The sequence below is a fragment of the Tachypleus tridentatus genome, chromosome 2 (genome assembly GCF_004210375.1).
Source record: "Tachypleus tridentatus isolate NWPU-2018 chromosome 2, ASM421037v1, whole genome shotgun sequence".
NCBI lineage: Eukaryota > Metazoa > Arthropoda > Merostomata > Xiphosura > Limulidae > Tachypleus > Tachypleus tridentatus.
In genome coordinates this window covers 103,309,332-103,335,039 of record NC_134826.1, presented here as the reverse complement: position 1 = coordinate 103,335,039, position 25,708 = coordinate 103,309,332, and the positions used below count along the sequence as shown (strand labels likewise).

The following is a 25,708-nucleotide window of genomic DNA, read 5'->3' as shown; positions in this document are numbered from 1 at the left end:
GTTGAATGTTTTGGCAGATTTGTACAAAGCCAACATCAACTGTGAACTTCTGGTTTATGAATACAAATTATTTACTCAATTAGTTGCAGAAGTTGTCCAATTGCTCAAACTAAAAGAAATTCACCAAATTTACCTGCATACAATAAAAGAAGGGCTCATAAGGATGTATTCAAATTAAGCTATCTTTATTACTTGATTCTGAAACTGCCAGTCGCATCTTGTTCTTGTGATTGCTCCTTCTCCGCAGTGAAAAAAACAAGCTCTGTAACACCATGGCAGAGAAAACTCTGAGTGACTTGGTAGGGCTGTTAATTATTGTTAACTTGTCCTTTGTATAATGCAGTGGTTCTTAATCTTGTTGGAGGTACTGAACTCCGGAAGTTTCGTACTTGCATTCACTGAACCCTTCTTAATTGGAAAAATAAAATATGATTTTTTTCAAATTCAAATCATAAGTAGATATTTTATTAGTGGACGAAATGAACCATGCATCAGTTGCACACAATATCACTGTGTTAAAAGAACAAAACCAACAAAACACGAATTTCACACAAAAACAAAAACATAAGTCAATGAATATTTACTGCAAATCAACGTGACTTTTGCTATTACCTTTCAGAGACAAGTTCAGAAATGCGCAGCTTCACCTTGGCAAGTGCCACTCTCATGTCATTTTCGCAACAAAGTATCTTCCTTTTCTTCGTTTTTATGTGTACCATCCTCGAAAAGGATTCCTCGCAAAGATACGTTGTAACAAACGATATGAGTATCTCAAGGGCTTTATCAGCAATAAGAGGGTACGCTACGATTTGGTGACACCAAAACGTTGAGAGAGTTGTTGTTCTGAAAAGTTGCTGTTGAACCTGGCTCTGCTGAAGTTCAATGATTTCGTCGAGGTATTCATCATTGATATTTGCTCTCGCAACACTAAACGTGAACGGCTGTCTCACCCATGCTGGATATGACTCTCTGGTGGGGAAGTATCCATCGAGAAACTTTGCGAGCTCATCTAAGTCTATGGAAATTGCTTGCTTCAGTTCCCCGGGTTCAGAAATGTCTCCGATTTCAGACACATCTTCGATCTTACTTACACAGTCGTCCAGCAGGGGAAAGTTTGCAAAGTTATCATTCTCTGTTCGTCACTTCCATAACGGTAGCTTTCTTTGAAAAGCCTTCAGGTTTTCTTCCGCTTCGATGATGTTAACTCCACCGCCCTGCATCTGTTGATTGAGATGATTGAGAGCATTGAAGATTTCGGCCATATACACCAAAATGAGAATAAACTCAGATTTTTCGAAGCATTCTGCATGACAATGTTGGTACTCTCGCAAAACAGGGCTAATTCCACACACATGGCAAAAACACAGTTCAGGACCTTTCCCCGGGAAAACTACCGAACGTTAGAATGGTACAGAAATACCTCGAATTCAGAGCCCATTTCATTACACAGCTCTTTGAAGATGCGGTACTTCAGGGCACTATTTTGCACAAAGTTCACACATTCCACTACAATTTTTAATACTTCTGCCAGTTTTGAAGGCAAGGTTTTTGTTGTCAACGCATGCCTGTGCAGAACACAGTGCGTTACAATGATGTGTGGTGCATCGGCTTTCACCAGCGCACCAAAACCAGAGTTTCGTCACAGCATGACTGGAGCTCCGTTTGAACAAACTGCAGAAACCATATCCCACAAAAGATCGTTGTCTTTGAAGAAGTTATCCACAAGTTTCTTCACGTCGGCTGCCTTAGTTCTTACTGTAAGAGGCTTACAAAATAAAAAATATTTTATCTCGTCGTTCTTCACATAGCGCACGAATAAAACAAGCTGGCTTAGATTGGAAATGTTGGTGGTCTCGTCGAGTTGAAGGCTGAATTTTGCTGGGCTTGAAATCATATTTGCAACTACTTAAGCCAAGATGTCATTGCTCATGTCATCTATTCTGCTGCTGATGGTGTCATTTAAAAGAGGAATTTGGGATAACTTATTTTCAGCAGCTTTTCCCAGCATGATATTCGCCATCTTCAATGCAGCTGGTTTTACGAGTGCTTCACCAATAATGTGTGGTTTGTCCTGCTTTGCGATCAAGTATGCTACTTCGTACGATGCTGTGAGGATCGGTTTGTCGATGGGTACAAAGCCGAGAACAGGCAAAGTAGCCTTTTCATCGAATCTGGCTCTCTTCACCTTGAATTCAGCAAGCGTTGTGTTCTTGTATTTCCCATCCCCATGCATCTTTAGGGAGTGTTCTCTTAGTTTTGCCGGTGCTAGACTAGAATTGCTCAACTTGGTATTGCAAATCATGCATTGAGGACGCTGACTCCCATCATGTTCCGTTATACACGTAAATCCATGTTGCATGTATTCATCCGACCACTTTCTGTATTTGCTCGACATAGTTAGTATGAAGGGATTGAAAGATTAGGAAAAAAATCACAAATGATGCACAATTACTACAATCACAAGTCGACTGCTAAGCGCACGAAGTTCCCTGCAGCAGATATTAAGGCCAAGTGATGTGATGTGATTAGCCGCAGCCAATGATAGCCAAGTGGAGCATGACGTCACGAATCATACGAGTGTGGTGAACGAAACGGACACACGGGGTTCAACTGAGCCCAAGTTAAGAACCACTGGTATAATGTCTTTGCAGCACATACTGTGTGCACACACTGTATAAAGTACATATTATTACTATAAATACTATTTTGTGTACTATACATATACATACAGAAAAATATCTTGGGCACACTATCATTCCTACTCTTATTCTATAAATTTTTACTTTTTACATAAACATCAAACTTTTGCATTAGAGTTAGCATCGATAATAAACATTAATGAGAATCTGTGATTCACCAATTTTTTAGGGTACCTAATGCAGTGTTTGGCAATGGAAGAAACAACGGAAATGTAATATTGTTCATCCACGTACATCTAGATTCTGAATTTGTTTCTAAGGTTAAACAAGCAGAGAAAACATGTTACAAAGAAGTAAAAGAAATTATATCGGTAAAAACTGATGTATTCGTATTTCAGTTTGATTTAACTCTCTGTATATTACGGTGAATTGAACCTATGACTTTAAAGTTGTAAGTTCGTAAACTTACCAGTAACCCACTTGGAACCTTCTTTCACTGAAAATTGGATTAAACCGGCAATATTACAGAAATATACATCATTGAATTATTCATATTTTAATTTATTTTCTACAGTTTTTAACAAGGGTGCAGCGATTCCCAGAATGGCTCTGTTTTGTTTTGTTTTCTTCTTCAAGTACAAACTTTTAGCTGGTAGCACCTTCAACTCTTGATCAATTTTCGATCTAATTACAGTTGTGGATTTGTTTCTTTTTCAGATTTCGCGCAAAGCTAAACGATTGCTATCTGCGCTAGTCGTCTCTAATTTAGCAGTAAAGACTAGAGAGAAGGCAGCTAGTCATCACCACCCACTGCTAACTCTTGGGCTGCCCTTTTACCAACAAATAGTGGGATTGATTGTAATATTATAACGCCCCCACGGCTGAAAGGGCGAACATGTTTGGTGCAACGGGAATTGATTCAAAACCACGACCCTCAGATTATGAGTCAAGAGCCCTAATCACCTGGCCATATAGTTGTGAATTCAGGAGATCAAATCCTCTTGATTAGTGTATTTTAACACACACTTAAGGTCTCATAGGTTAATTTACACTATTTCTGCCTAAATTAATTTCCAATTGAAGGTGGGCTGGTAGAGATCCTGATGAGTAATATCGAATAGGATATACGTGTGTCCCACACATGGTATTGCTGGTGCAATATATAGTTAATAAAAACAACGGTCTCATAGAACTATTTACTCTGATCCTGTCTAAACGAATTTCAGGAGACACGGCTATTGATTGGGAATTCTCACTTGTTTTTCCTTAATCGGCTACAAAAATATTTCCATTAATTTCCAATTATATTTGAATGTAAAACCCGTACAAACGTAACTGATAAAACTAGAGAAACTAAAGTGTTTTGGGCACACCAATTATATGATATTAGGTTGTCCAGAAATAAATGTTGAAATTCTCACGATGACATTTAAATGCTGGTATTGAGTAACTTATCGTTGGTTGGTTGGTTTAATCCAACATTGGTCTCTTAGAGGTGTCTTAATTGTTTGCTGTTTTAACTCTACCTAGAGTAAGTTTCCCAATCCCCAAGGCTGCAAGGACAAGGAAGACTTTCGTCTGATTTTCCTTTACGACTTCAAACTTGGACGAAAAGCTACTGAAACTACATGGAACATCAACCAGGCATTCGGCCATGGATCTGTTATCGGACGTACAGTTCAGCGTTTGTTCCAAAGGTTTCGACATGGAAATAAATGTCTTGAAGACCACGAAGGTCGTATAAGGAAGCCATCCTTAGATGACAACACATTAAGGGAAGCAGTTGAGACAGACCCTCGCACAATAGTACGTGAGCTTGCAGAAATGCTAGGCTCAAGCAAGTCAAGCATTACCAACCATCTGAATGCGATTGAAAAGACGAAGAAGTTGGATAAATGGGTTCTGCATGAGCTGACTGAAGACTAACAAAATCGGCGTTATGAAACCTGTCAAGGATGACGCTCCAAAAATTGAACAAATTGGGAATCGAGTTTCTGTCTCATTTACCTTATTCCACAGACCTTTCTACTACAGATTTTCATTTTTCAAACACTTTTACGACTTTTTGAACAATAAACGCTTTCAAAACCAGGCAGCTGCAGAAGAAGCTTTCAGGGTGTTCACTGACCACAGAAACTCTGATTTCTACAGCAAGAGTATAAACAGCATCATCACACGTTGGCAAAAGTGTGTTGAAGCTAATGATGCTGACTTTGATTAAAGCATGTTTTACAACACTGATTTATACTTTTCCAAACTTCACAGTTCAAAAACGACAATTATTTCTGAACAACCTAATACTTACATTTAAACTTTATGCTTACCATTATCTGTTATTTGAATAATTTCGTAAACTTTTCTTTATTATCAAAATATTTACGGTTTCTAAACGGAAGTTTAGATAATCGCCTGAGACTAAATCCGGACAACAATTTCTAAAATTTTGTATTATTAGCTCTTGCGAGAAGGAAATTATACTATAATTTGGCAGTGCGAATCGAGTATTATTAGCACTTAGTAACTTCTGTGTTTCATATACATCAATTTAATATATAAGTCATATATATGTAAAAAAAAAGATGGCAAAAAAACTCTCAAGTTGGCACTACTTTCCATTTTGTAAACTAACAGCAACAACGGTTGAATTTCAAGGACACGATAAGGCTACTCGAACATGCTTGGAGAGATTGCTAAATTAATTCATTAAATAATGGTCTTTATTTGCAAGATGTTTTTATAGTTGTGCTTTCTTCGAAATGTTCATCATGCTCGAAATACAGTCACTAGCGGTTGTTTGTGGAAACCGTGCGTACACAACGCTTCATCTAAAGTGCACGGACTGATGACTTCACAATTAATAATACCCAAGTTACGATTAAATGTTTACTTTCTCGTGCAAGTATTTCAGGGCTAGTAGTATAACTTGTCTGCACACTGAATTTATAATATTTACTTCTTCACAAACCGTGAAGTGCACGTACCTCTAAAGATTTTATCACTTCCAAATGTTGTTTTTCGAAGTCCTCATTTTGGCCAAACAGACGATCTTCTTCCCGGCATTTCAGAAGTTCAGCGAGGGCTTCAGCACGTTCCTTATCTAATTCCTCCCGCTTCTCAGCAGCTTCTCGCATGTGCTATAGAGTTAAACAATATTGACATAAATAATACGTAATATTGTTGCATATTTGAACACGTGAATAATAAAATATATTGTTGTGTACTGATGCTATGAATAGTATAAAATATTGTTGTATTCTGGAGTATTTGAATAATAGAAAACATCGTATATATATATATATATATACGTTCACGATTTCTCTCTCTCTCTCTTTTTTATTTCACCGGAGTTGAAACTAAAATAAGAATCTGTGCCTTATACATTCTTTGATTGGCCGTACCCTCCGCTGTGGATACACGTTCACCTATTCAAAGTTTATCAGCACACAAACACACATATACGGTTTGTAATTAAATAAAACAACAATTTGTATATTTCACAACATTAAAATGTCTTTTATACATTAACATGCACTACAGAAATTAAATAAAATATAGTACTGTTGAAAGCCCCTAAGTATTATCAATTGAAGAAGAGCAACACTGTTGACAACTGGAATATATTATCATGCAAATCGTAGTTACTGAGAGAAATGGATAACACTATTAAAACTTCTCAAATTCTATTAAGTCTTAACAAATTCTACACACTAATAGCAATACAAAGCCAAACACGTTGTTGCCTCGGTGTTTGTTTATTTTCTGCTACATTCGCAGGCAGAAGTATGTGTTTAGTTAAAAACAAGAAAACACAAAAATGTAACTTCTATCATTTTGAATTACTCTATTGAAAAACATATATTATAAAGGCAGTTTTTGCAACTGATTCATCAGTTGGAAAACGAAGTTTTATAATAATATTAAAAATACGGTAATACCAACAAATTCTTTAATACGGACGTTTTGGAATTTTAAACTTTAATCATCGGCGTTATTATCTCAAAATGGCCGACATGGCCAGGTGGTTAGAGAGCTCGTGATCCGAGGGTTGTGGGTTTGAATCCCAGTCACACTAAACATGATGGCTCTTTCAGCCGTGGGAGCGTTGGTAAAAGACTAGCCTAAGAGTTGACGGTGTGTGATGATTTCCCTCTGCGAAATTAGGGACGGCTAGCGCAAATAGCCCTTGTGTAACTTTTCGCGAAATTCCAAAACAAACTATCTTCAAAAAGTTACTAGATAATATTTTAACTACAAAAAAAACAACATTATTATCGAGCGAGATTTCATATTCAATCGGAAGATTAGAAAGAACAGATTTAAACGATAACAGTATAATTAAATGTATGATAAAATGTGTGGTATGCACATGTTTAACAAGTAACATTGTTAAGAAAATGTTATATGAGAAAGGCTTAAATATGATTGTCAATATTTTAGCTTTAAAATTATAATAAGTATCAAATAGAAATACCGAAAATTTGAAACTGTTAATTCTTAACTTTATTTAACGCAAACTGGAGTTTATGAGACATTTCGAAAAACGAAAATAAAATCACGACCTATATCTCTTTATTAGCGCAATATTTTTCTAGATATTTTTCAAGAAATATCGTATCCTACAAATTCACTAATCCTGTCAATTCTGTTATTTATTAAATGTGTATGTTGTACGTTTTATCGTACATTGAATTCTATTATTACCGTTTAAATCTGTTCTTTTTAAACTTTCGATTAAATACGCAAACTCGCTCGATGCTGGTGTGTTTTTTTGGAGTTAGAATATTATGAACTAATTTTTTTAAGACTAACGCTGATGAAGGAATTTAAAAATATTTTGAAGCGTCTGTACTAAAGATGTTTTTGGTAGTACAGTATTTTTAATATTTATCACACAGTTTTATAATAATAAAAACTAATTATATAAAATGCATACAATAATATGGAAAATTAATGTCATACTTTGTTATAGATATTCGGACACCATTATATGTGTTCATTGTTTTCCTTTACGGCTCGTAGTCTTTTATAATATGTATGTGTGTGTTTTATTTCTTTGTTGGTGTTTCTTGAAACCTATTACTAGTATTTTTCCGGAGACATTTTTGTCCATTATACAACTCATACTTTAGTTCCTATGTTAGTACAATAGCCTTGAAGTCAATCTACAACATCTAAAGGGGATTCAAGACATGTAACTTAATTCTAAATACCCAAGGAATTTTAGTGAGATGGCTGATTCATAACCACAATGTATTCTTTGTTCAAAAAGTCCTTTATGGACTTCACAAAACCCTTAGGGTCATTATCCTAGTAGAATACAAATTTCAGTTCAATAATCTTTCTACCGTTTGATAAGAACTGTGAATGCGAAATGTTTCTGTTTTTTTGTAGTAGTAGTCATTGATCCTTCTACGGCACTAAGGTCATTAGTGCCTGAGAAAGAAAAACAAGCCCATTCCATGTTTTTGTGGTGAAAAAAAAAGTTATATTTAGGATTCGCCTAACTATAAAATTTGGTTCAGGAAATCAGTGAACCTATAATACTCAATAGCAATTTTCAAGCTTTTTTTTATATACCGCTTTTAATAAAGGTTTATATCTTGAATTTCGCTCATGAACATTCATCTTGTTAAGGTATTACTGAATTGTTCGCTACTGAATTTCTTGACTATTTTTCTCAATTTTTGTGTCAAATCTTTGAGAGCAATCCGAGGATTTCACCAATCTGATCGAACAACTCTCCTTCTATTATCAGTGTTTGGTCTCCCGTACCCTCAACTAGTCATAGTAATTCCAGTTATTCTTTTTACCAATAATAGCAGTTTTTATGCTATTTTTCTTTTCTCTCTCCCCTTCATCTTTGCATTTAGTTGTATCACGGCCATTTTAAGACCGTTGTTGTATCCTTTGATTTTAAAGTTTTTTGGGTGGATCACAAATTTCGAATTTATTTCTCAGCATTTTGACATAATGTTCTTATCCATTCCACGTTTATTGTCAGGGCTTAGTTTTCAATCACGTAAATAATTATCAAAGAATGGATTTCATAAGATTACTTACATACTTTTAAAAAAGTGTAACATTAGATTCTGAATGTTATTTTTCATTTTACGCATGTTATGTACGTTTTATTACAAAGGTGAATCTCTTTCTAACTTATATCGTTAAACAAAACAGTTATAAATTACAGAATTATTTTTCTTTGTGGTTTCCCTCTCTCTCTTTTTTAGCTAATCAAGTACTTTTATCTGCGACTGTATACGTACTTAAAATAAAAATTTATAAATAAGGATATCCTTTCAATTTGGGGTAGTATACATTTAGAAGAGTGTTTTGAATTTTCTGACCAAGAGACTTTTGACATTTTAAAATCATATTTGCTACAGCCTTGTGCAGTATAAACTTGTGGTTGATTTGAAGATGGATGTTGAAATCATCACTTAATCACTATGTGACAAGTCTGTTTAATACCTTCACTAGAGTCTCCAGACTGTCTACTTTACCCTCCAGGATCACTATGTGACTTTGAGCTGTCTTGTATTTATGCTGTATCTCCTCCAGTAAATTTCTTAGTTGATGACATTCCTTGGTTACCTAGGTGACAAGAACAAATAACTTACTTAGGTTTAATTGCTATTATCTTCGGTTACATAGTTTATAGATTACAGTTACGACAGAAAGTGTTCGTATCCCTGCGTCGCGAATGGTTTTTTGCTCATAATTTAAAAAGTATCATGATTAGGCTAATAGAAGTATTTTATATCATAAATATTATACTAACACACACCTACATAAATTTTTATGTAGATTAAATGACAAATAAACTGTTTAAAACAAATAACAAAAAATAGGAGCAGAAAGTGTTCGTATAGTTCAAAACGTGTGAAAAAACTGATATTCCCGTAAAAATTTTGTTTAGTTTGGCGAATAAACTACATTATACCATTCCAAAACTGAACACTGGGTTCATAATTATTGGAATTTAGCCAGCAAAAAATGTACTTCTGGCAATTTAGCGCCGTCTACGTTATTATCTGCTTGGTCATCATGGCGAACAGGAAACAACTGTTCAGTGATTTAAAAAACCAAATTATTGTAAAATACGTCTCGTGTGTCTCTTTTCGGTATTGCTACACAACTTAATGTGCCTAAATCTACTGTTCAAAGCACAATTGCCAAGTTTAAGCTTACAGGATCAACTGCTAACCTCCCTCGTTCCGGACACCCAACCAAAATTCCAGAGAGAAGTTAATAGGAACCCTCGTTTAACACGTAATGACATACAGAAACGGGTAAGGGAAACTGGGGTTGAAGTAAGCACCTCTACAGTTAGAAACATGTTACGCTCTTCTGGATTCAAAGCATGTCGTCCTCGAAGAACTCCATATTTCAAGCCTGTTTATTTAGAAGCACGATTGAGGTATGCAAAAAAGCATGTAGATAAACCCTTTAAAAGCTTTTCCGCCACAATGATGTTCGCTACATTTTCCGTAAGAAGGGGGAACGAAATCTTCCATGAACAACGTCCCTACAGTTAAACACGGATGTAGCTCGATCATGCTATGGGGTTCCTTCAACTCTTCTGGTATAGGCAGCCTTCACCGTGTCAACGGAAGCATGAAAAAAGAAGAGTACGTTGATATATTACGCACTTATATCAAGAATGATGCTCGGAACTTGCGGCTTGGGCGTCGTTGGATCTTCCAGCACGACAATGACCCTAAGCATACATCGAAATATATGCAATCCTGGTTGCAGAGGCACCATATAAGCGTTCTGAGTGGCCATCGCAGTAACCCGATCTCAACCCAATTGAAAACGTTTAGCATGAGTTGAAGGCCAGGGTTCATCAGCGTTATCCAAAAACTTGCAAGAGTTGGAGGCCTTCTGTAAAGAAGAATGGAAGAAAATACCAGTCGAGTACCATGAAACGATCATGGAGGGCTATGAGGAGTGATTGCGCCAAGTAATTCACCTGAAAGGCTACACAACTGACCATTAAAGTAGATGCACGAACACTTTCTGCCCCTCCTATGTTTGGTTATTTGTTTATAAACAGTTTATTTGTTGTTCAATTTACATAAACATATATGTAGACGTGTGTTAGTATAATATTTAAAATACACCATGCGTTCATTATCCTAATCGTGATACTTTTTAAGTTATAAAGAAAAAACTACTCACGACGCAGGTGTACGAACACTTTTTGTCGTAACTGTATCTAGTAATAGAATATTGTGGTCTTAATTTCTTTTTAGTACGATTTTCTATAGCATAAAATTAATTCAAAAGGTTAAAGAAAAAATATAAAAATTTTCTCACAAAAATTTCTTTAGATATTTAGGATTAAGTTACATTACTCTCCCATACAGAACTGAGTATTCTCGTTGTCATAGTGACTATACGATAAATACGACCATAAAACATGTAGTTTAGTAAAATGTAAATGAATACATGGACCGCAGATTAGAGAGAAGGCAACTTTCAACACGGACCGGCATAGCCAGGTGGGTTAAGGCGGCGTGCGCCTCGTAATCTGAGGGCCGCGGGGGCGTTATAATGTAACGGTCAATCCCACTATTCGTTGGTAAAAGAGTGGCTCAAGAGTTGGCGGCGGGTGGTGATGACTAGCTGCCTTCCCTCTAGTATTACACTGCAAAATTAGGGACGGCTAGCGCAGATAGCCCTCGAGTAGCTTTGCGTGAAATTCAAAAACAAACAAACAATGAAAGTTAGCAAACACGAAATGGTGAAGTCAGCAAAAAAATAGATTGTAATCTTTTTAGTTGACAAGTGTCTTCAAGTGAACTGGAACTTTTATAAAAACTTTACAGTTGATATAAAACATCTCCCTGTTATAGAACTACAAATGGCAGTAGAACAATTAGCTAGAAAGATTTCCTTTCTAGAACAATGAAAAACTAATTTAATGTCTAGAAAAAATCTAAAAATGTTAATGGTTTTCTTAACTTCAAATTATCCAAGTGTCTTTTTATCATCTTTCGAACAAACACCCTACCTTTCAAAACTGTTTCAGATTTGCTCTTCACAGAACATCAATCTTACTGATTAACCTCTAGTGTTAAAACTCAACTTAAAATTCAAGGAATTTAAAACTTTAGTATATTTAAGAAATGACAAAGACACAATTTTATTAAAATCAGATAAGGGCAATTCTAACTATCTCAGAAACGTGAACATTATTTTAAACTAGTAGAGATCATATTAGTACTTTTACTGGAAAAAATTACTTCTTTATAAACAGGATTTTTAGAAATAATATAAAATGATTCTACTCGCAGACACCAAAATATATGTCTCTTTGTCTTAGGCTCAACATTAATTAAGCCTTTATTAAGTACGGCCCCTATTTAATAAAGAAATAAATTAACATTATAACCTGTGTACTTTTTCGTTTTAGTTTAATTCGGGCTAAATTTTACCATACTTAATACTATCGATAAATAAATTTATAATATTACTGTATCACTTAACATTAAACCTTTTTTAAAAACTCTGAAAGCTTTTAATGTATTGGTGTACAAAATGTCTACTGAAGTATACAAACATGTCTTTTGTTTACTTCTGTTGAAATGAAAAACAAGCGCATTTTCTGGACAGACAGAAATTGATCGTTATTACAATAGATTATTTGATTCACTTTATTAAATAAGAAAATGCTTTAACACAAACGCGAGAAGTTTAAATTAAAAACGTTTTTGTTACAATTAAATTCCCTCCCATCACTCCCGTAGCTCAGTAAAAAGATTGGTTTTTGTTTGTTGTTAAACACAATGCTACACAATGGGTTTATCTGAACTGTGCCACCACGGGTATTAAAACCCGGTTTTTAGCGTTATAAACCTTCAGACTTATCAATGAGCCACTACGAGGCCAGCGGATGGTCTATAGACTTAAGAATGCTAAAAATAGTGGGGAGCAGAACACATCTAGCTTTTACGTATCTTTGTGTTTAACAACAACGAAATTATAATCAATTTTCAAATGTGTACTAGAATGTTATCAGAGACCCCAATTGGGAAAGCGATAAGTCTACAGATTTACGACGCTAATATCAGGAGTTCGATCTCCCTCGGTGGACTCAGCAGATAGCCCGATAAGGCTTTGCTTTAAGAAAGCACATACAAACACATAATGTTATCAGAATTCTTTCATTTTCCAGCGAATTGTGGAAATTTTCAATATGAAGGTGTTAATTATGATTAACTTGAAGGTTTAAATATAAGATATCCAGTTTCGCCTGTTTTACCCAATATATTTGTGATTATTATAGAAGAAAATGTTGTTTCCACTTCCTTACGCCCTCTAGTTTTTTTATAGTAGTTATGTGGGTGACATTTTAGGGTTTTTAAAGAACAACTTGGATTGACAGTTTTTTTCAAATTTTAAAGAAATTCATCTCAACAAGAGGTTAATAGTAGAAAGTAAAGTTGATGGAAAGATATCATTTGAAAATGTTTTAGTGGGGGATCTAAAAGGAGTCAATGAGCTTCACATCCATAAGGATACACATTCAGGAGTTTACCTTTATGGTAATTCTTTTCACGATTCACGACAAACAAATTAGGATCATAAAAAAATATTTCATTGAAATAAAACTATTTGTTCCTCTTTACGGGCTTTTATAACTGATAAAAATGTGTTCAACTTTCAATTCGTATTACAAAGTAAGTATACTTCTAAAGTAGCAAATGAAATATTAAATTATCGAACACAGATTTTGTTTCTGGATAGTATGTGTTATTTCTTAATTGCTTATGTTGTAAAAGTACAGAAAATGGTCATTATTCCATTCAAACTTTGCTTTTGTTACTTGGAAAATGAAATTTAGAAATTAGCCGATAACAATATAATTAAAAATTATTTTCTATGTAAAAAGGGCAAAATTTACACATTTTCATTTAAATAAGGTCTGAATAAAACAACATACGAATCAAGATTTACATGTATTTATACTAAAATTTAGAAAAATGTTTAGAAGTGAGCAATTTTTTTAGATTTGCGACTGTAATGTAAATCACTTTCACGAATCAGCCCCAAATATAGTCTCTCATCATGTTTTCGTTATACGCTCCTTGGTAGCGGCGTTCAAAGTCCAGTATATCTTGGTGAAAGCGCTCGCCTTGCTCTTTGAGGTGCACCGAATGAGCCAGGGGAAAAGACTGATACTTATTCCCGTTATGGAGCAGCACATCTTTGAGGCTTCTGGATGAGCTATCAATGAAGAGGCGCCACTCGTTCGGGTTACAGGCAATTCCAGTTGCCTCGCACAGGCCGGATACATTGTGGCAGAATCAAAGCACATCTTGGCGAGTAAAGAAGCTTGCAAAATGTCGGTGACGCTTCCTTTGACTTGCGACTTGCACACTTTCATATAACAAATCCAACTCCTTGAGCCTAGATATCAAAAGCTCGGCATTCGACTTTATTACACCAAGATCTCTGATCAAGTCATTGAGGTCTCTTTGGTTGGGGTAGTAAAATTGTACTCTGAAATTGTAATCTGGATCTTCAACGTCTACCTCCTCTTCTGATTTGCTGCTCTCTTCTGAGGATGGCTGCTTTCTCTCTGGCAGAGTGGGTACAGGGAGAACAGGGCAGTGTGGCACTGAGGCAATGGATGATGGAAGGTCCAGATACATGATAGCAGATACACCACGCAGAAGTAGCAATTGCTAGAGTGGTCAATAGGTTCACGCCAAATTATTGGAATAGCTAACTTCGTGGCTCTCTTTTCCCCTTTGTATTATCCTGCAAAATAGCAAAATAAAATTGTTCTTATGAATAATAAATTTATTCCATCCGCAACTAATGTGTAAGCGTTTAACGCAAAATATTTTATATGTGATATTTTTTCTATACTATTGGAAATTTAAATATATATATTTATTTAAATTTTAAAAGGTCTAAAATTTGTATAATATAAAATCTTATTATTCAAGCAAGCAAAAATTGTCCGTCTTACCTTCTAGAGTTTTTTGCAGAACTCGCAGGTAAAATGAGGTGCTTAGGGTTTATCTTGATTCCCAACAGGCATGCCAAAATACGCCTTGTAGGCTTCACTCACTTTAACAGATGCTGTCACAGAGTACTTTTTCGCTCTTGTCTTGATAAATTGGCCACATACATAGCAGAATGCGTCTGGAGAATACTTGCAGCTTTTCGATACCATCTCTGATAAAATCAGATAGGTCTATGTGTTCACTTAGGCAACTAGAACTAAACTGAAGTGGAAAGTTCTATAAAATTATAAAAGGTTCTTGAAAATTCTTGTAAGTTCTACAACATTCTAGAAAGTTCTTGTAAGTTCGAGTAACTTCTCTTTCAGCTACTCAGCACTGAATCTACCTGAATTTTTCTGGAAAATAGATAAATTTGAAAATTTCGTTACCCAGATCACATAAGCAAAGTTTGAAGAGAAAAAAATAGGTTTTTTCCATTTATTTAAGGCATAAGCAATTGGGAAATAATCATTTCTGCCCAGGAACAAGAAAAAGTAAAAATTTTGTTACATAGTGTTATTATTCCTAGAAATGGATTGTAGGTTGAAGGGACAAAGTCATAGGAATTTAGTGTGTGTGTTTTCTTATAGCAAGCCACATTGGGCTGTCTGCTGAGTCCACTAGGAATTTAGTGTGTGTGTGTTTTCTTATAGCAAAGCCACATTGGGCTATCTGCTGACTCCATTACGAATTTAGTGTGCATGTGTTTTCTTATAGCAAAGCCACATTGGGCTATCTGCTGAGTCCACTAGGAATTTATTGTGTGTGCGTGTTTTCTTATAGCAAAGCCACATTTGGCTATCTGCTGAGTCCACTAGGAATTTAGTGTGGGTGCTTTTTTATAGCAAAGCCACATTGAGCTATCTGCTGAGTCCACTAATAATTTAGTGTGTGTGTGTGTTTTCTTATAGCAAAGCCACATTGGGCTATCTGCTGAGTCCACTAGGAATTTAGTGTGGGTGCTTTTTTATAGCAAAGCCACATTGGGCTATCTGCTGAGTCCACTAATAATTTAGTGTGTGTGTGTTTTCTTATAGCAAAACTACATTGGACTATCTGCTGAGTCCACTATGAATTTAGTGTGGGTGTTTTCTTATAGCAAAGCCACGTTGGGCTATCTACTGAGTCCACTAGAAATTAGGTGTGTGTGTTTTCTTGCTGAGTCCACTAGCAATTTAGTGCGTGTGTGTTTTCTTATAGCAAAGCCACATTGGGCTATCTGCTGAGTCCACTAGGAATTTAGTGTGGGTGTTTTCTTATAGCAAAGACACATTGGGCTATCTGCTGAGTTCACTAGGAATTTAGTAAACCCACCCCATTATTATGTGTTATCACACATCTCTAAACTTTCACATACTATTAATTAAATGTGGTCAAAAAGTGTTACAGAGTATGCTATTGATTTCAATATAAAAATTTATTTCCTCAGTTCAAGAGTAAGACTGGGAACTTTAATTCTCAAAATCGGTTTTGATACCCACGGTGAGTAGTGTACAGATAGCTCATTGTGTAGCTTTGTGCTTAAATAGTCTATCAAAGAAATATTTAGCCAGCTTTTTTGTTAATAATGCCACGTCAAGATCGGTTTATGAAGTAAATATAAAGACTGTTATGGTTCTTAGATCAGAAAAAGTAAACTAATTGACAGCTTCCAGCAAGACAGAAAGAACTTTGGAAAGCTTCTGTCATCTCCTTTGCATATTCAATTTTTTTTTTTATATAAAACATCTAACTTTCTATGTTATTAGATATTATAGGAAGTGCTAGTTTATACTGCTCTACCAGTCTGTTTAAACCCTGCCACCTGACGACGGTAGGTAAATCTAGCGAAAGGTAGTTTAAAAGTTTGGAATCATATTTACTTGTTTATTCCTAAACAGACCAGATAATTCATCTCATTTTCTAAGAAATTGACTATATGAACATTCGAACATTTCAAGCAATATAAATATATATTTTTAAAAATTTAACAAAATTCATGTACATACATATTTTAACCCCTTATTCTGACATGCACACAACAGCTTACATAAAAATATATTACAAGTAACACGGCTATGTCTGACAGGCTTCCTTTTATGATGATATCAAAACAGCGTTCATCTGATAACTTGAACAAATTAATACTTAAACAAAACGTAGCAATGAAAGGCTATTTAGTAAAAATGACAGAGATAAATTAAATTCAATTACGACTAGTTTACTTTAGATAAATATACTAGGGCTACAGACTGGTGATATTCAACTTCGCTATATATCTGTATATTTTACAACATATTCTGACAAACAGCCGTAATTCAATTCGTCATTTTAAAATGTTAATTTGTGTTCTGTGTTTGACAACTAACTCTATAAACGGTGACTGTCACATACAGATCATGCAATCTGCTTCTATAAGCAGCACAAGTCCTCTTCACCATGTCCTATTGAAAAGAATACCAAAAAAATAAATGCTTAAGTAAAGGAAGAAGTTCCGATTCTATCATATGTATGTAACTGGTTCTTCCTTTTCTTAAACACAATAAGCAGTGTTGTGATACGATCATAGCTATAAATATATACATATATTACACTGAGGAACTAAACTGAAGTGAGTCTATTGTTAACCCTAAACAACTAAGACCGTTTTGATACTTATTATTGACAGTATCATGTCTAAAATGAGCAGACAAGAAACAAAACACCTATTATATGTATACACAGTCAAGGGAGTGCTATATCATGGAATTAATATACTGTCTCATTTAACTGAGTTTGGGGATAGGGAAAGACAAGGTTTCTTTTATTGTTATACTTTATGCTGTATTTATACAGTTTCAAATGCTTGCAAATATATAGATAGAGAGATAAAAGGGAAGAATTATGCTTCAAACATAAGTTGCATTTTTACATTATACACACTGCAAGTCAGCTTGTCTCTAATGTAATTATACAACTTAAATGTATATTCTAATCGAATATGGTGTGATAATTGTGCCACTGTTATAAAGGGCCCACGGTTCCATATTGCGGAGCGTGATTTCTTCCCCACCCCTTGTGATAACAGGACTGGTGGTGGACACAAACGACTAGCCTATTGTGTAGTTTTGCGCTTAAAAACCCATTAATTTATAGACTAATACATTTTTACGAGTTTAAGAAAATTAAAAGTTAAAATGCACTTACAGTTTTTATAGGTCAATCTGTCTTCAGATATTCGCACAAACTTATTGGAAGGTTATTCATGCTAGCCGTTCTTAATTCTGAGCTTATAAGTTTCTTTGTTATTAAGCACAAAACAACACAATAAGCTATCTGTGTTGTGCCCATCATGGGTAGCGAAACTTGTTTTTTAGCGTTATAAGCCTTCAGACTTACCACTGAGCCACTGATGAGGGGGACAGTATAATACGGAAGGCAGCTAGTAAGCAGCACACAGTGAGAATTTTTGCGCAACTCCTGTCTAAATAAATAATGGAATTTCATTATCACCCTTATAACACACCCATGGTCTAAAACTATAGAGCGTTTGTGTCTGTGTGTTTTTGTCAATAGGAAGTAGATGATAGTGATTTTACAAAACAAAAACACTACTAGAAATATCTATAATATCCTACATTTTGTACGCATGAAACTTGAAACCTTCAGACTGTACGTTGTTTTAACATTTTAAAATGTTTTAATGACCAGACGACTATTTAGTAAACAGGACGTGTTTTATATCTAAAAAACTGATTACAGCAGTAATTAATTTAGTTTTCTTAAAATACTATCAAGTAATCACAATTAGAGTAGGAACAAATTGCTACTATACTAATAACAATTCGGATTAGCTTAAAAAACATTTAAAATTCCAACAATAAATGGCACTGTATTTATAAAAAATCCCAACAATAAATGGCAGTGTATTTATAATTTTATCCTGGCTTTTCAATAAGTCATTATCGAAGGATTAGAATTTGGTTTGCTCTTACCCGTTTAAATGTCTTGTACAGTTCTTGAATTTTCTCCCACAGATTACTTAAGGACTCCTATTAACTCCAGCTGGAGAGTGACAAAAAAAATGTAACTGGAGGACATCCATTGGACAAATAGCATTTTTCGATGTTCCACATGCAGTCCATGCTAAGTGTGTCTAATCATTCTAATATAATGCACGTTCTTTAAGAGTATTTTATCCACATATTCCACAGTGACTCACGTGCTTCAGGGCTTATTTGTTCCTTTCCTTATCGAACAGTTCAATTAAATTACATCCAATTCTATATCAATTTGGATAGAATTTTATACACCAAAAAACCTGCCATGCTCTCAGTCACAGATTTAGTAATCGTAAACTGCTTAAGAACGCACACAAACCCATTAACAGTTAGCATTTCTATTTTATTTTTAACAAAAAATAAAAGCTAATCTGTCCTATTGAACTTGAGTTTCCATCCGTCTGTAACGCCAGACATTCTCGCGAAAAAGTTCTATTGTCTCTACAACACTGTATTTTGAGAAATACGAAAAATCCCAAACTCTTTTAGCAGACACAGCTTCTTGTCGCCAGAAAGTCTACCCTTCTTTGGACTAGACGCCAATGAAACGAAGTCGAAACGTTCACTAGAGAAGTCGGGTGCCGCTTTGACGCCAATAAATATCGCTATAAACGATGACAAATTGCTAGAATGTCTTGGTTATCATCTGAAACGCTAATGAGCATAATAACACACACACTCAATGTATGTGCATCACTAGCAATAAGTTCTCCCTATGTCTCTTTACAACTGAGAGAATAAAAAAGTTTGAACAAAAAATAAATTAAGAACTAAAACACAGAGACACAGAATAGCTACTATTCTGGTAAAGGAAAAACTCAGATCTGTCAGTATTGTTCCTAGATTGAGAACCTAATCAAACAAATTCCAATGTACCAAGAACAACCATAGATATGTTAGTAAACAAAACACTATTATCTTAGTATCGTTCCTAGACTGTAAACACAGTCTGACGTTAACACTATTATCTTAGTATCGTTCCTAGACTGAAAACACAATTAGACCACAAATATGTTAGTGAAAACATTCAACTGATTCAATATCGTTCCTTGACTAAGAACCTGATTAAACAGAGTCTGATGTATGCAGGATAACAAAGAATGTTATTGTACACTTCACCACAAGATACACTCGACTGTTTCAGCATCCTTTCTAGATTCAGAACCTCGTTAAACAAACTCTCTCGTATATGCGTGTGTGTGTTTCTTATAGCAAAGCCACATAGAGCTATGTGCTGAGTCCACTCTCGTATACAAATATACTCTATAGTACGTTAGTAAAAAAAACTCTACTGTTTTATTACTGTTCTTAGACTTCGAACCTAACTAACACGACTGTGGCATGTGTAGAATAACGTTCGGCTGCTTCAGTATCATCCTTAGACATAGAATCTGATTAGACAAACTTTGACATATATATAATACCAAGAAATCTGTTAATGAGAAAAACTCCACTGTTTCAGTAACGTTCCTAGTCTCAGATCCTGATTAAACAGCCTCTGACGTATACGTATGCAGCAGTGTCAGTTTTGTTGTTTGAATATACTACAAAACCTTAAACTGCTGCATACCTTATATTCCAGACATCAGCGAGAATATAACCAACATCCGGTAAAAAAAGTATCGCAAAACACAACATTCCAGTAAACACCAAATTTATTGAAAAACCAGGTACAAAACTAAAGTCCATACAATGTAAAAACTCTACTGACAAACACGACACCAAATAATTTACAAAATACAATGTGATAACTGCCACGACTTCTATATCGGAGAAACAAGCGGAAAAATGGAAACTAGATTCAAAGAACACAAAAGACACATTCACACGTTTTTAAACACTGCAAACAAACACAACATAACCATAAAAACACCCAGACACTAAGTAGGGAAACAAATATAAACAAACGCAAAATCAAAAGCCCTTCTTATATAACAACTAAAACCAATATAAAAGAAAACCTTTATACCTATACTAAATAACCTATCATCTAACTGCAATGCCCCCTAACAATGCCGTGCCCGTTTACACTCTCGTTCCTAAGATATGTGCCCAGCAAAGATTATGTGCAAACTCTCTTTGTTAACCTGACGATGACCGAAGAAGGTCGAAACGTTGTTCGCTCTTCTATGTAAAATATTTTCTCAACCCAAACAAGCCGTTTTTGCATATAAATTTCTCAACAAGTGGGTTTCTCGACATCACTGATTATTAGGTCGAAACGTTGTTGTGTATTTTATTTTAATTAATGTGCTAATACCCATACCAGCCGTCTTGAGAATACAACCATAATTCTTATATGTTGTGACAGATAAAACTAGGAATTTATTCACAAATTATATAAAATAGCGCAAGGAACACATTATAATTCCCTGAGACAAACAACTATTTTTATCTTCTCACAATTAGAACGTGCTGGACATCCACAGAAGCATGACAATTTATTTTTATTTCGCTTTAAGTGCATAACTTGTATGATAGGAATAATAATAAGAAGCCTTTCTAATTACAGAAATGATGATAATCAATATCCGGTATTTCTATCATGTGGCACCACGTGTTTTTTTTTGTTTTTATTGTATGATTACTTACCAATCTAAATAATAGGCTAACTGTGTACTGTCCATCACTGGTATTGAAGCCCGGTTTCTAGCGTTGTAAGTCCGCTGTGCCACGTGTTTTACAGCTATTTGACAGTAACGGGCAGTTGCAAACTCTCTGTTAACCTGAAGATGACCTAAGAAGGTCGAGAAATTGTTCTCTGCTTTATTTTGGCAAAAGTGTTAATACCCATACCAGCCGTCCTGAGATACATTCGATTGTTTCTGTATCATTTCTAAAATGAGAGAGTAATCAGGCAAGCTCAGCCACATGCAGAATAGTCAGTAATGTGATAAAATACTGTACACCGAGAAACACTCCGCTGTTCCATTATTGTTAATACATTTAGAACGTTTGTAAAAGGACTCTGACATGTGCAGAATAACCGGAAATATATCAGTAAAAAACACGTGACTATTTCAGTATTCTTCCTTCACTCAGAGTCAAGTTAAACTAGCTCTGGGGTTTACAGAATATTCAGAAGAATATCAGTGAGAAACACTCTACTGATTCAAAATCATTTCTGGAATGAAAACCTAATTAAACACGTTCTGACGCATGCAAAATTATTAGTAATATTATTGCGTAGTGCAACACTCGACTGTTTTATTACCGTTCCTATAGTCAGAACAAGACTCTGACATATATACAAAAACCAGAAATACCTTTGTGAGAAATATTCGACTAATTCAATACCGTTCCTAGACTCAAAACCTGATTAAACACTATCTGACGTATACAGAATAACCAGACATTTCTTAGTAAAAGCCCTAGAATGCTTTGGTATCGTTTGTATACTGGAAAGCTGATTAAACAAACCCTGAAATATATAGGAGAAAAAATGCTAGTGAGAAACATTCGACTATTTTATATAATTTCAAGACAGAAATCTTGATTAAACATATTTCTAAGTATTATATATTTAAAAACGGCTGGTATGCTTTCTCTACCCATACCAACCGTTTTTAAATATATAATTTTCTACAAGTGGGTTTTCTCGTCATCACAGATTAAGATATATAAGTATACATAATAGTAAGAAACATGTTATTGAGAAACGCTCGATCGTTTAAGTGTCCTTTACATAGGGTCTAATTAAATATGCAGAATAAAAAGAAATATGTCAGTGAGAAGCATTTTAGTATCGTTTCAAGATTTATAACCTAATTAAACAAATTATTAAAGTATGCAGAATAACCGGAATTGTGAAATAAAAAATACTCGACAGTTTTAGTGTCGTTAATAGTCCGAGAACGTGATTAAACGGTATCTGATGTGTATATACTGTTCAGAAATATCATAGTAAAAAACACTCGACTGTTTTAGTATCGTTGGTAGAGTGAAAATCTAATTACACAAGACTCTGTCAGATACAGAATAACCAGCAATATGTAAGAGAGAACTATTCGACGACTATTTTACTATCATTCCTTAACACAGAACTTGATGACACTGACGAAGACAGAATAGCCAGAAAGGTACATATACATATGTGAGAAACACTCGACTGCCTCATTATCGTTCCTAGATTGAGAATATAATAAATATAATTAATTAATTAACTAAATAATTCTTAAAAGTACACTTAAGATTAATTAATTGAAACATTTATGAATAATTCATTTATAATTATATATTTTAAAAAGGGCACTTAACATTAGTTCAATAAATCATTTGTAATTAGTTCATCCTTAAAAGAACACTTAGCACTAATTCATTAGTTAATTAAATCATCATTAAAAGAACGCTTAATGCTAATTCATCAGTCAATTAAACTTCTTTACATTTATATGTACTAAAAGGACAATATTCTAATTAAAACTTATTGTTTTAATTATCAGTCATGTGTTATGACATGATGTATTATTTAATGTAACGGTGTCATAATTATAGATGTTTTTACCATCCACACAATACATGTCCGTAGGCCCTAGAAAGGGCGATATTATGCAATAATTAAATTGTTTGTTTTTTAAATTCGCACAAAGCTACTCAAGGGCTACCTGTGCTAGCCGTCCCTAATTTAGCAGTGTAAGACTAAAGGAAAGGAAGCTAGTCATCACCACCCACCGCCAACTCTTGGGCTACTCTTTTACAACGAATAGTGGGATTGACCGTCACATTATAACGCCCCCACGGCTGAAAGGGCGAGCATGTTTGGCGCGATGGGGATGCGAACCCGCGACCCTCAGATTAAGAGTCGCACGCCTTAACACGCTTGGGCATGCTGGGCCAGCAATAATTAAAACTGTTTATTTGACTTTATACAGTGTTGTAGGTCGTCAATTAAACGCTTATTATTAAATAAATAACACTTTCACTAATTTGTGACAACTTAATATACGAGGTCTGTTCAAAAAATACGCGGACTGACGTCATAAAACAAAATGTACTTTATTTAGAAGTTACAGGTTTGGGACCCATTCAAACTACTCTCCTCCCCAACGCACACACTTATCCCAACGGTATTTCCACTTGTTGAAACAGTCCTGGTACGCTTCTTTTGTAATGTCTTCCAGCTCCTTCGTCGCATTTGCCTTAATCTCGGGAATCGTCTCAAATCTTCTTCATCATCTTCAATGGACTGTCGACCATCCTTAAAACGTTCATGCCACTTGAAACATGCCGTACGCTTCATAGCAACATCACCGTAAGCCATGTTGTGCATAGCAAAAGTTTCAGTCGCAGATTTTCCACGTTTAACACAAAGTTTCACAGCAAGTCGTTGCTCCTTCAGGTCATTCATTCTGAAATCCGCCAAACGAAAAAATCGCACTTCACTTAAAACCGCGTAGCTAATACACAAATGAAGATATCTGCAATCGGGAAATGGCGTCGTAATCAACTGATCTGTGCGAACCTAGCGACACCAAGCGGATTCCCCTGGAACCAACTGGAGCCGCGCAATTCAAACAGTCCGCATATTTTTTGAACAGCCCTCGTACACATGTTTATGAAGGCAGAACAAATACACTGTGACAGTACTTCTACAACTCATCAACGTTTCGATGTCATTGTTAGAATTAATTATCTGTAATAAAGATAATAAGTAATTGACCTACTTTTACGTTGCTCTTTTTCTATATAGACATTTATCACTGGTAAACATACATGAAACTTATAAAAGTGTGGAATGCCTTTCTAAACTATTTATAGCTTCTTTCCGATAATGTTCTATAGGATATTTAATGTTTCACAAATCACACATAACCAATACTCACCCATACAGCTAAATATAATAAATTAATGACATACCGATTATTATTATTTAAAAGATCAGAACTTTCAGATTGTCTATCATGAAACACACATACAAATGTCTAAATGTCAGTTCCGCTACACGCTGACAAAACTAACGAACCGATATCTGTTTATCACTACTTCATACGTAAGAAAGAAGTGTGACAGCAGCACATGATCAAATGTAAAGCTTTCTTCTACAACAACCTGGAAATATTCACGTCACCAACACGCAGTTTTCAAGGGTGACTCATTCAAAGGTCATTTCTGAGTTGAGCGAGTACATGTGACTTGTAAAGAACTATGTTGCAATGTAGAACCAAGGCAGAGTTTGAAGAAACATAAGTAAAGTGTGGTCACAACTCGAAACGACCATAAACCAAGAAATTAAATGTTTGATAATAATTCTAGAATTAAAAAAGCTGATTAATATTCACTTTACAGAAGTTATCAAAATTTTATTTATTTTAGAAAATACGTAAAACATTTGAAAACTAAATCTACTGTGCACTTTACTTACAGTTTAAAACTTACATTCAGTATATAAATCAATACTCACTCATTAGGAATATTTAATTGTTTAAGCACATGATGGTGTAAATAAGACACAGGAAACGCGTAAAAACGTTTTTCTATCATTTATACAAAACAGACAAACAATCTAGAAATTCTGTTTCAGTATATTTCAAGTTTCTTATCAAACATGCTCGCCTTTTCAGCAGTGGGGGCGTTATAATGTTCGATCAATCCTACTATTCGTTGGTAAAAGAGTAGCCCAAGATTTGACGGTAGGTAGTGGTGACTAGTTGCCTTCCCTCTAGTTTTATAATAAAAAGTTATACACACCTTTTGTTTTTTAATTTCGCGCAAAGCTACACAAGGGCTATTTGCGCTACACACCTTTCTTTCACGTTTTATAAATCTGGTATGTTTACATTACAAAGAAGTTAATACGTTCGTCATACTAAGTTTCAACTTAGAACTTGTATGTTTGTGTTTAAATAACGGTATAAAATGTACAATTACATACATATATATATATAATCTTAACTTCTTTAAAGTGCATATATTTAGACGGATAAAGAAATATCGGTATAGTCCACCTTTGAGTTTTAATCTGGTAACATAATATTCTGAATTATGTATGGATTAAATTAGTTTTCATACAAGTCACTATACAATCTTT

At 34.8% G+C, this 25,708-nt stretch overlaps 2 protein-coding genes across 28 annotated transcripts in view; both read right to left on the bottom strand.

The window, feature by feature from the left end:
• LOC143244728 (RIMS-binding protein 2-like) overlaps positions 1-25,708 on the bottom strand; it is a 196,704-nt gene that overhangs the window by 62,643 nt on the left and 108,353 nt on the right. For 26 of the 27 annotated variants that reach the window (XR_013025296.1, XR_013025295.1, XR_013025294.1 and 23 more), the window contains 2 exons: positions 9,111-9,233; positions 5,621-5,773 (listed from right to left, as the gene is read on the bottom strand). Coding sequence is in view for 24 of the 27 variants with exons in the window: in XM_076489897.1 (XP_076346012.1) it covers positions 5,621-5,773; positions 9,111-9,233 (276 nt within the window). In the remaining 3 variants the exon portion in view is untranslated. Of the gene's footprint in view, positions 1-5,620; positions 5,774-9,110; positions 9,234-18,019; positions 18,212-25,708 lie in introns of those variants that run through there. The other variant, XM_076489915.1, reaches the window with a different exon arrangement.
• LOC143236286 (uncharacterized) lies at positions 13,538-15,501 on the bottom strand. The gene is made up of 2 exons (XM_076474560.1): positions 14,626-15,501; positions 13,538-14,411 (listed from the first exon to the last, which is right to left on the bottom strand). Exon 2 carries the CDS (start codon positions 14,300-14,302, stop codon positions 13,955-13,957), a length of 348 nt encoding a protein of 115 aa, XP_076330675.1. The 5' UTR covers positions 14,303-14,411; positions 14,626-15,501; the 3' UTR covers positions 13,538-13,954.

Excerpts from the sequence above, each read along its gene's own strand:
- LOC143236286 (XM_076474560.1), bottom strand. The coding sequence starts at position 14,302 with ATGTATCTGGACCTTCCATCATCCATTGCCTCAGTGCCACACTGCCCT.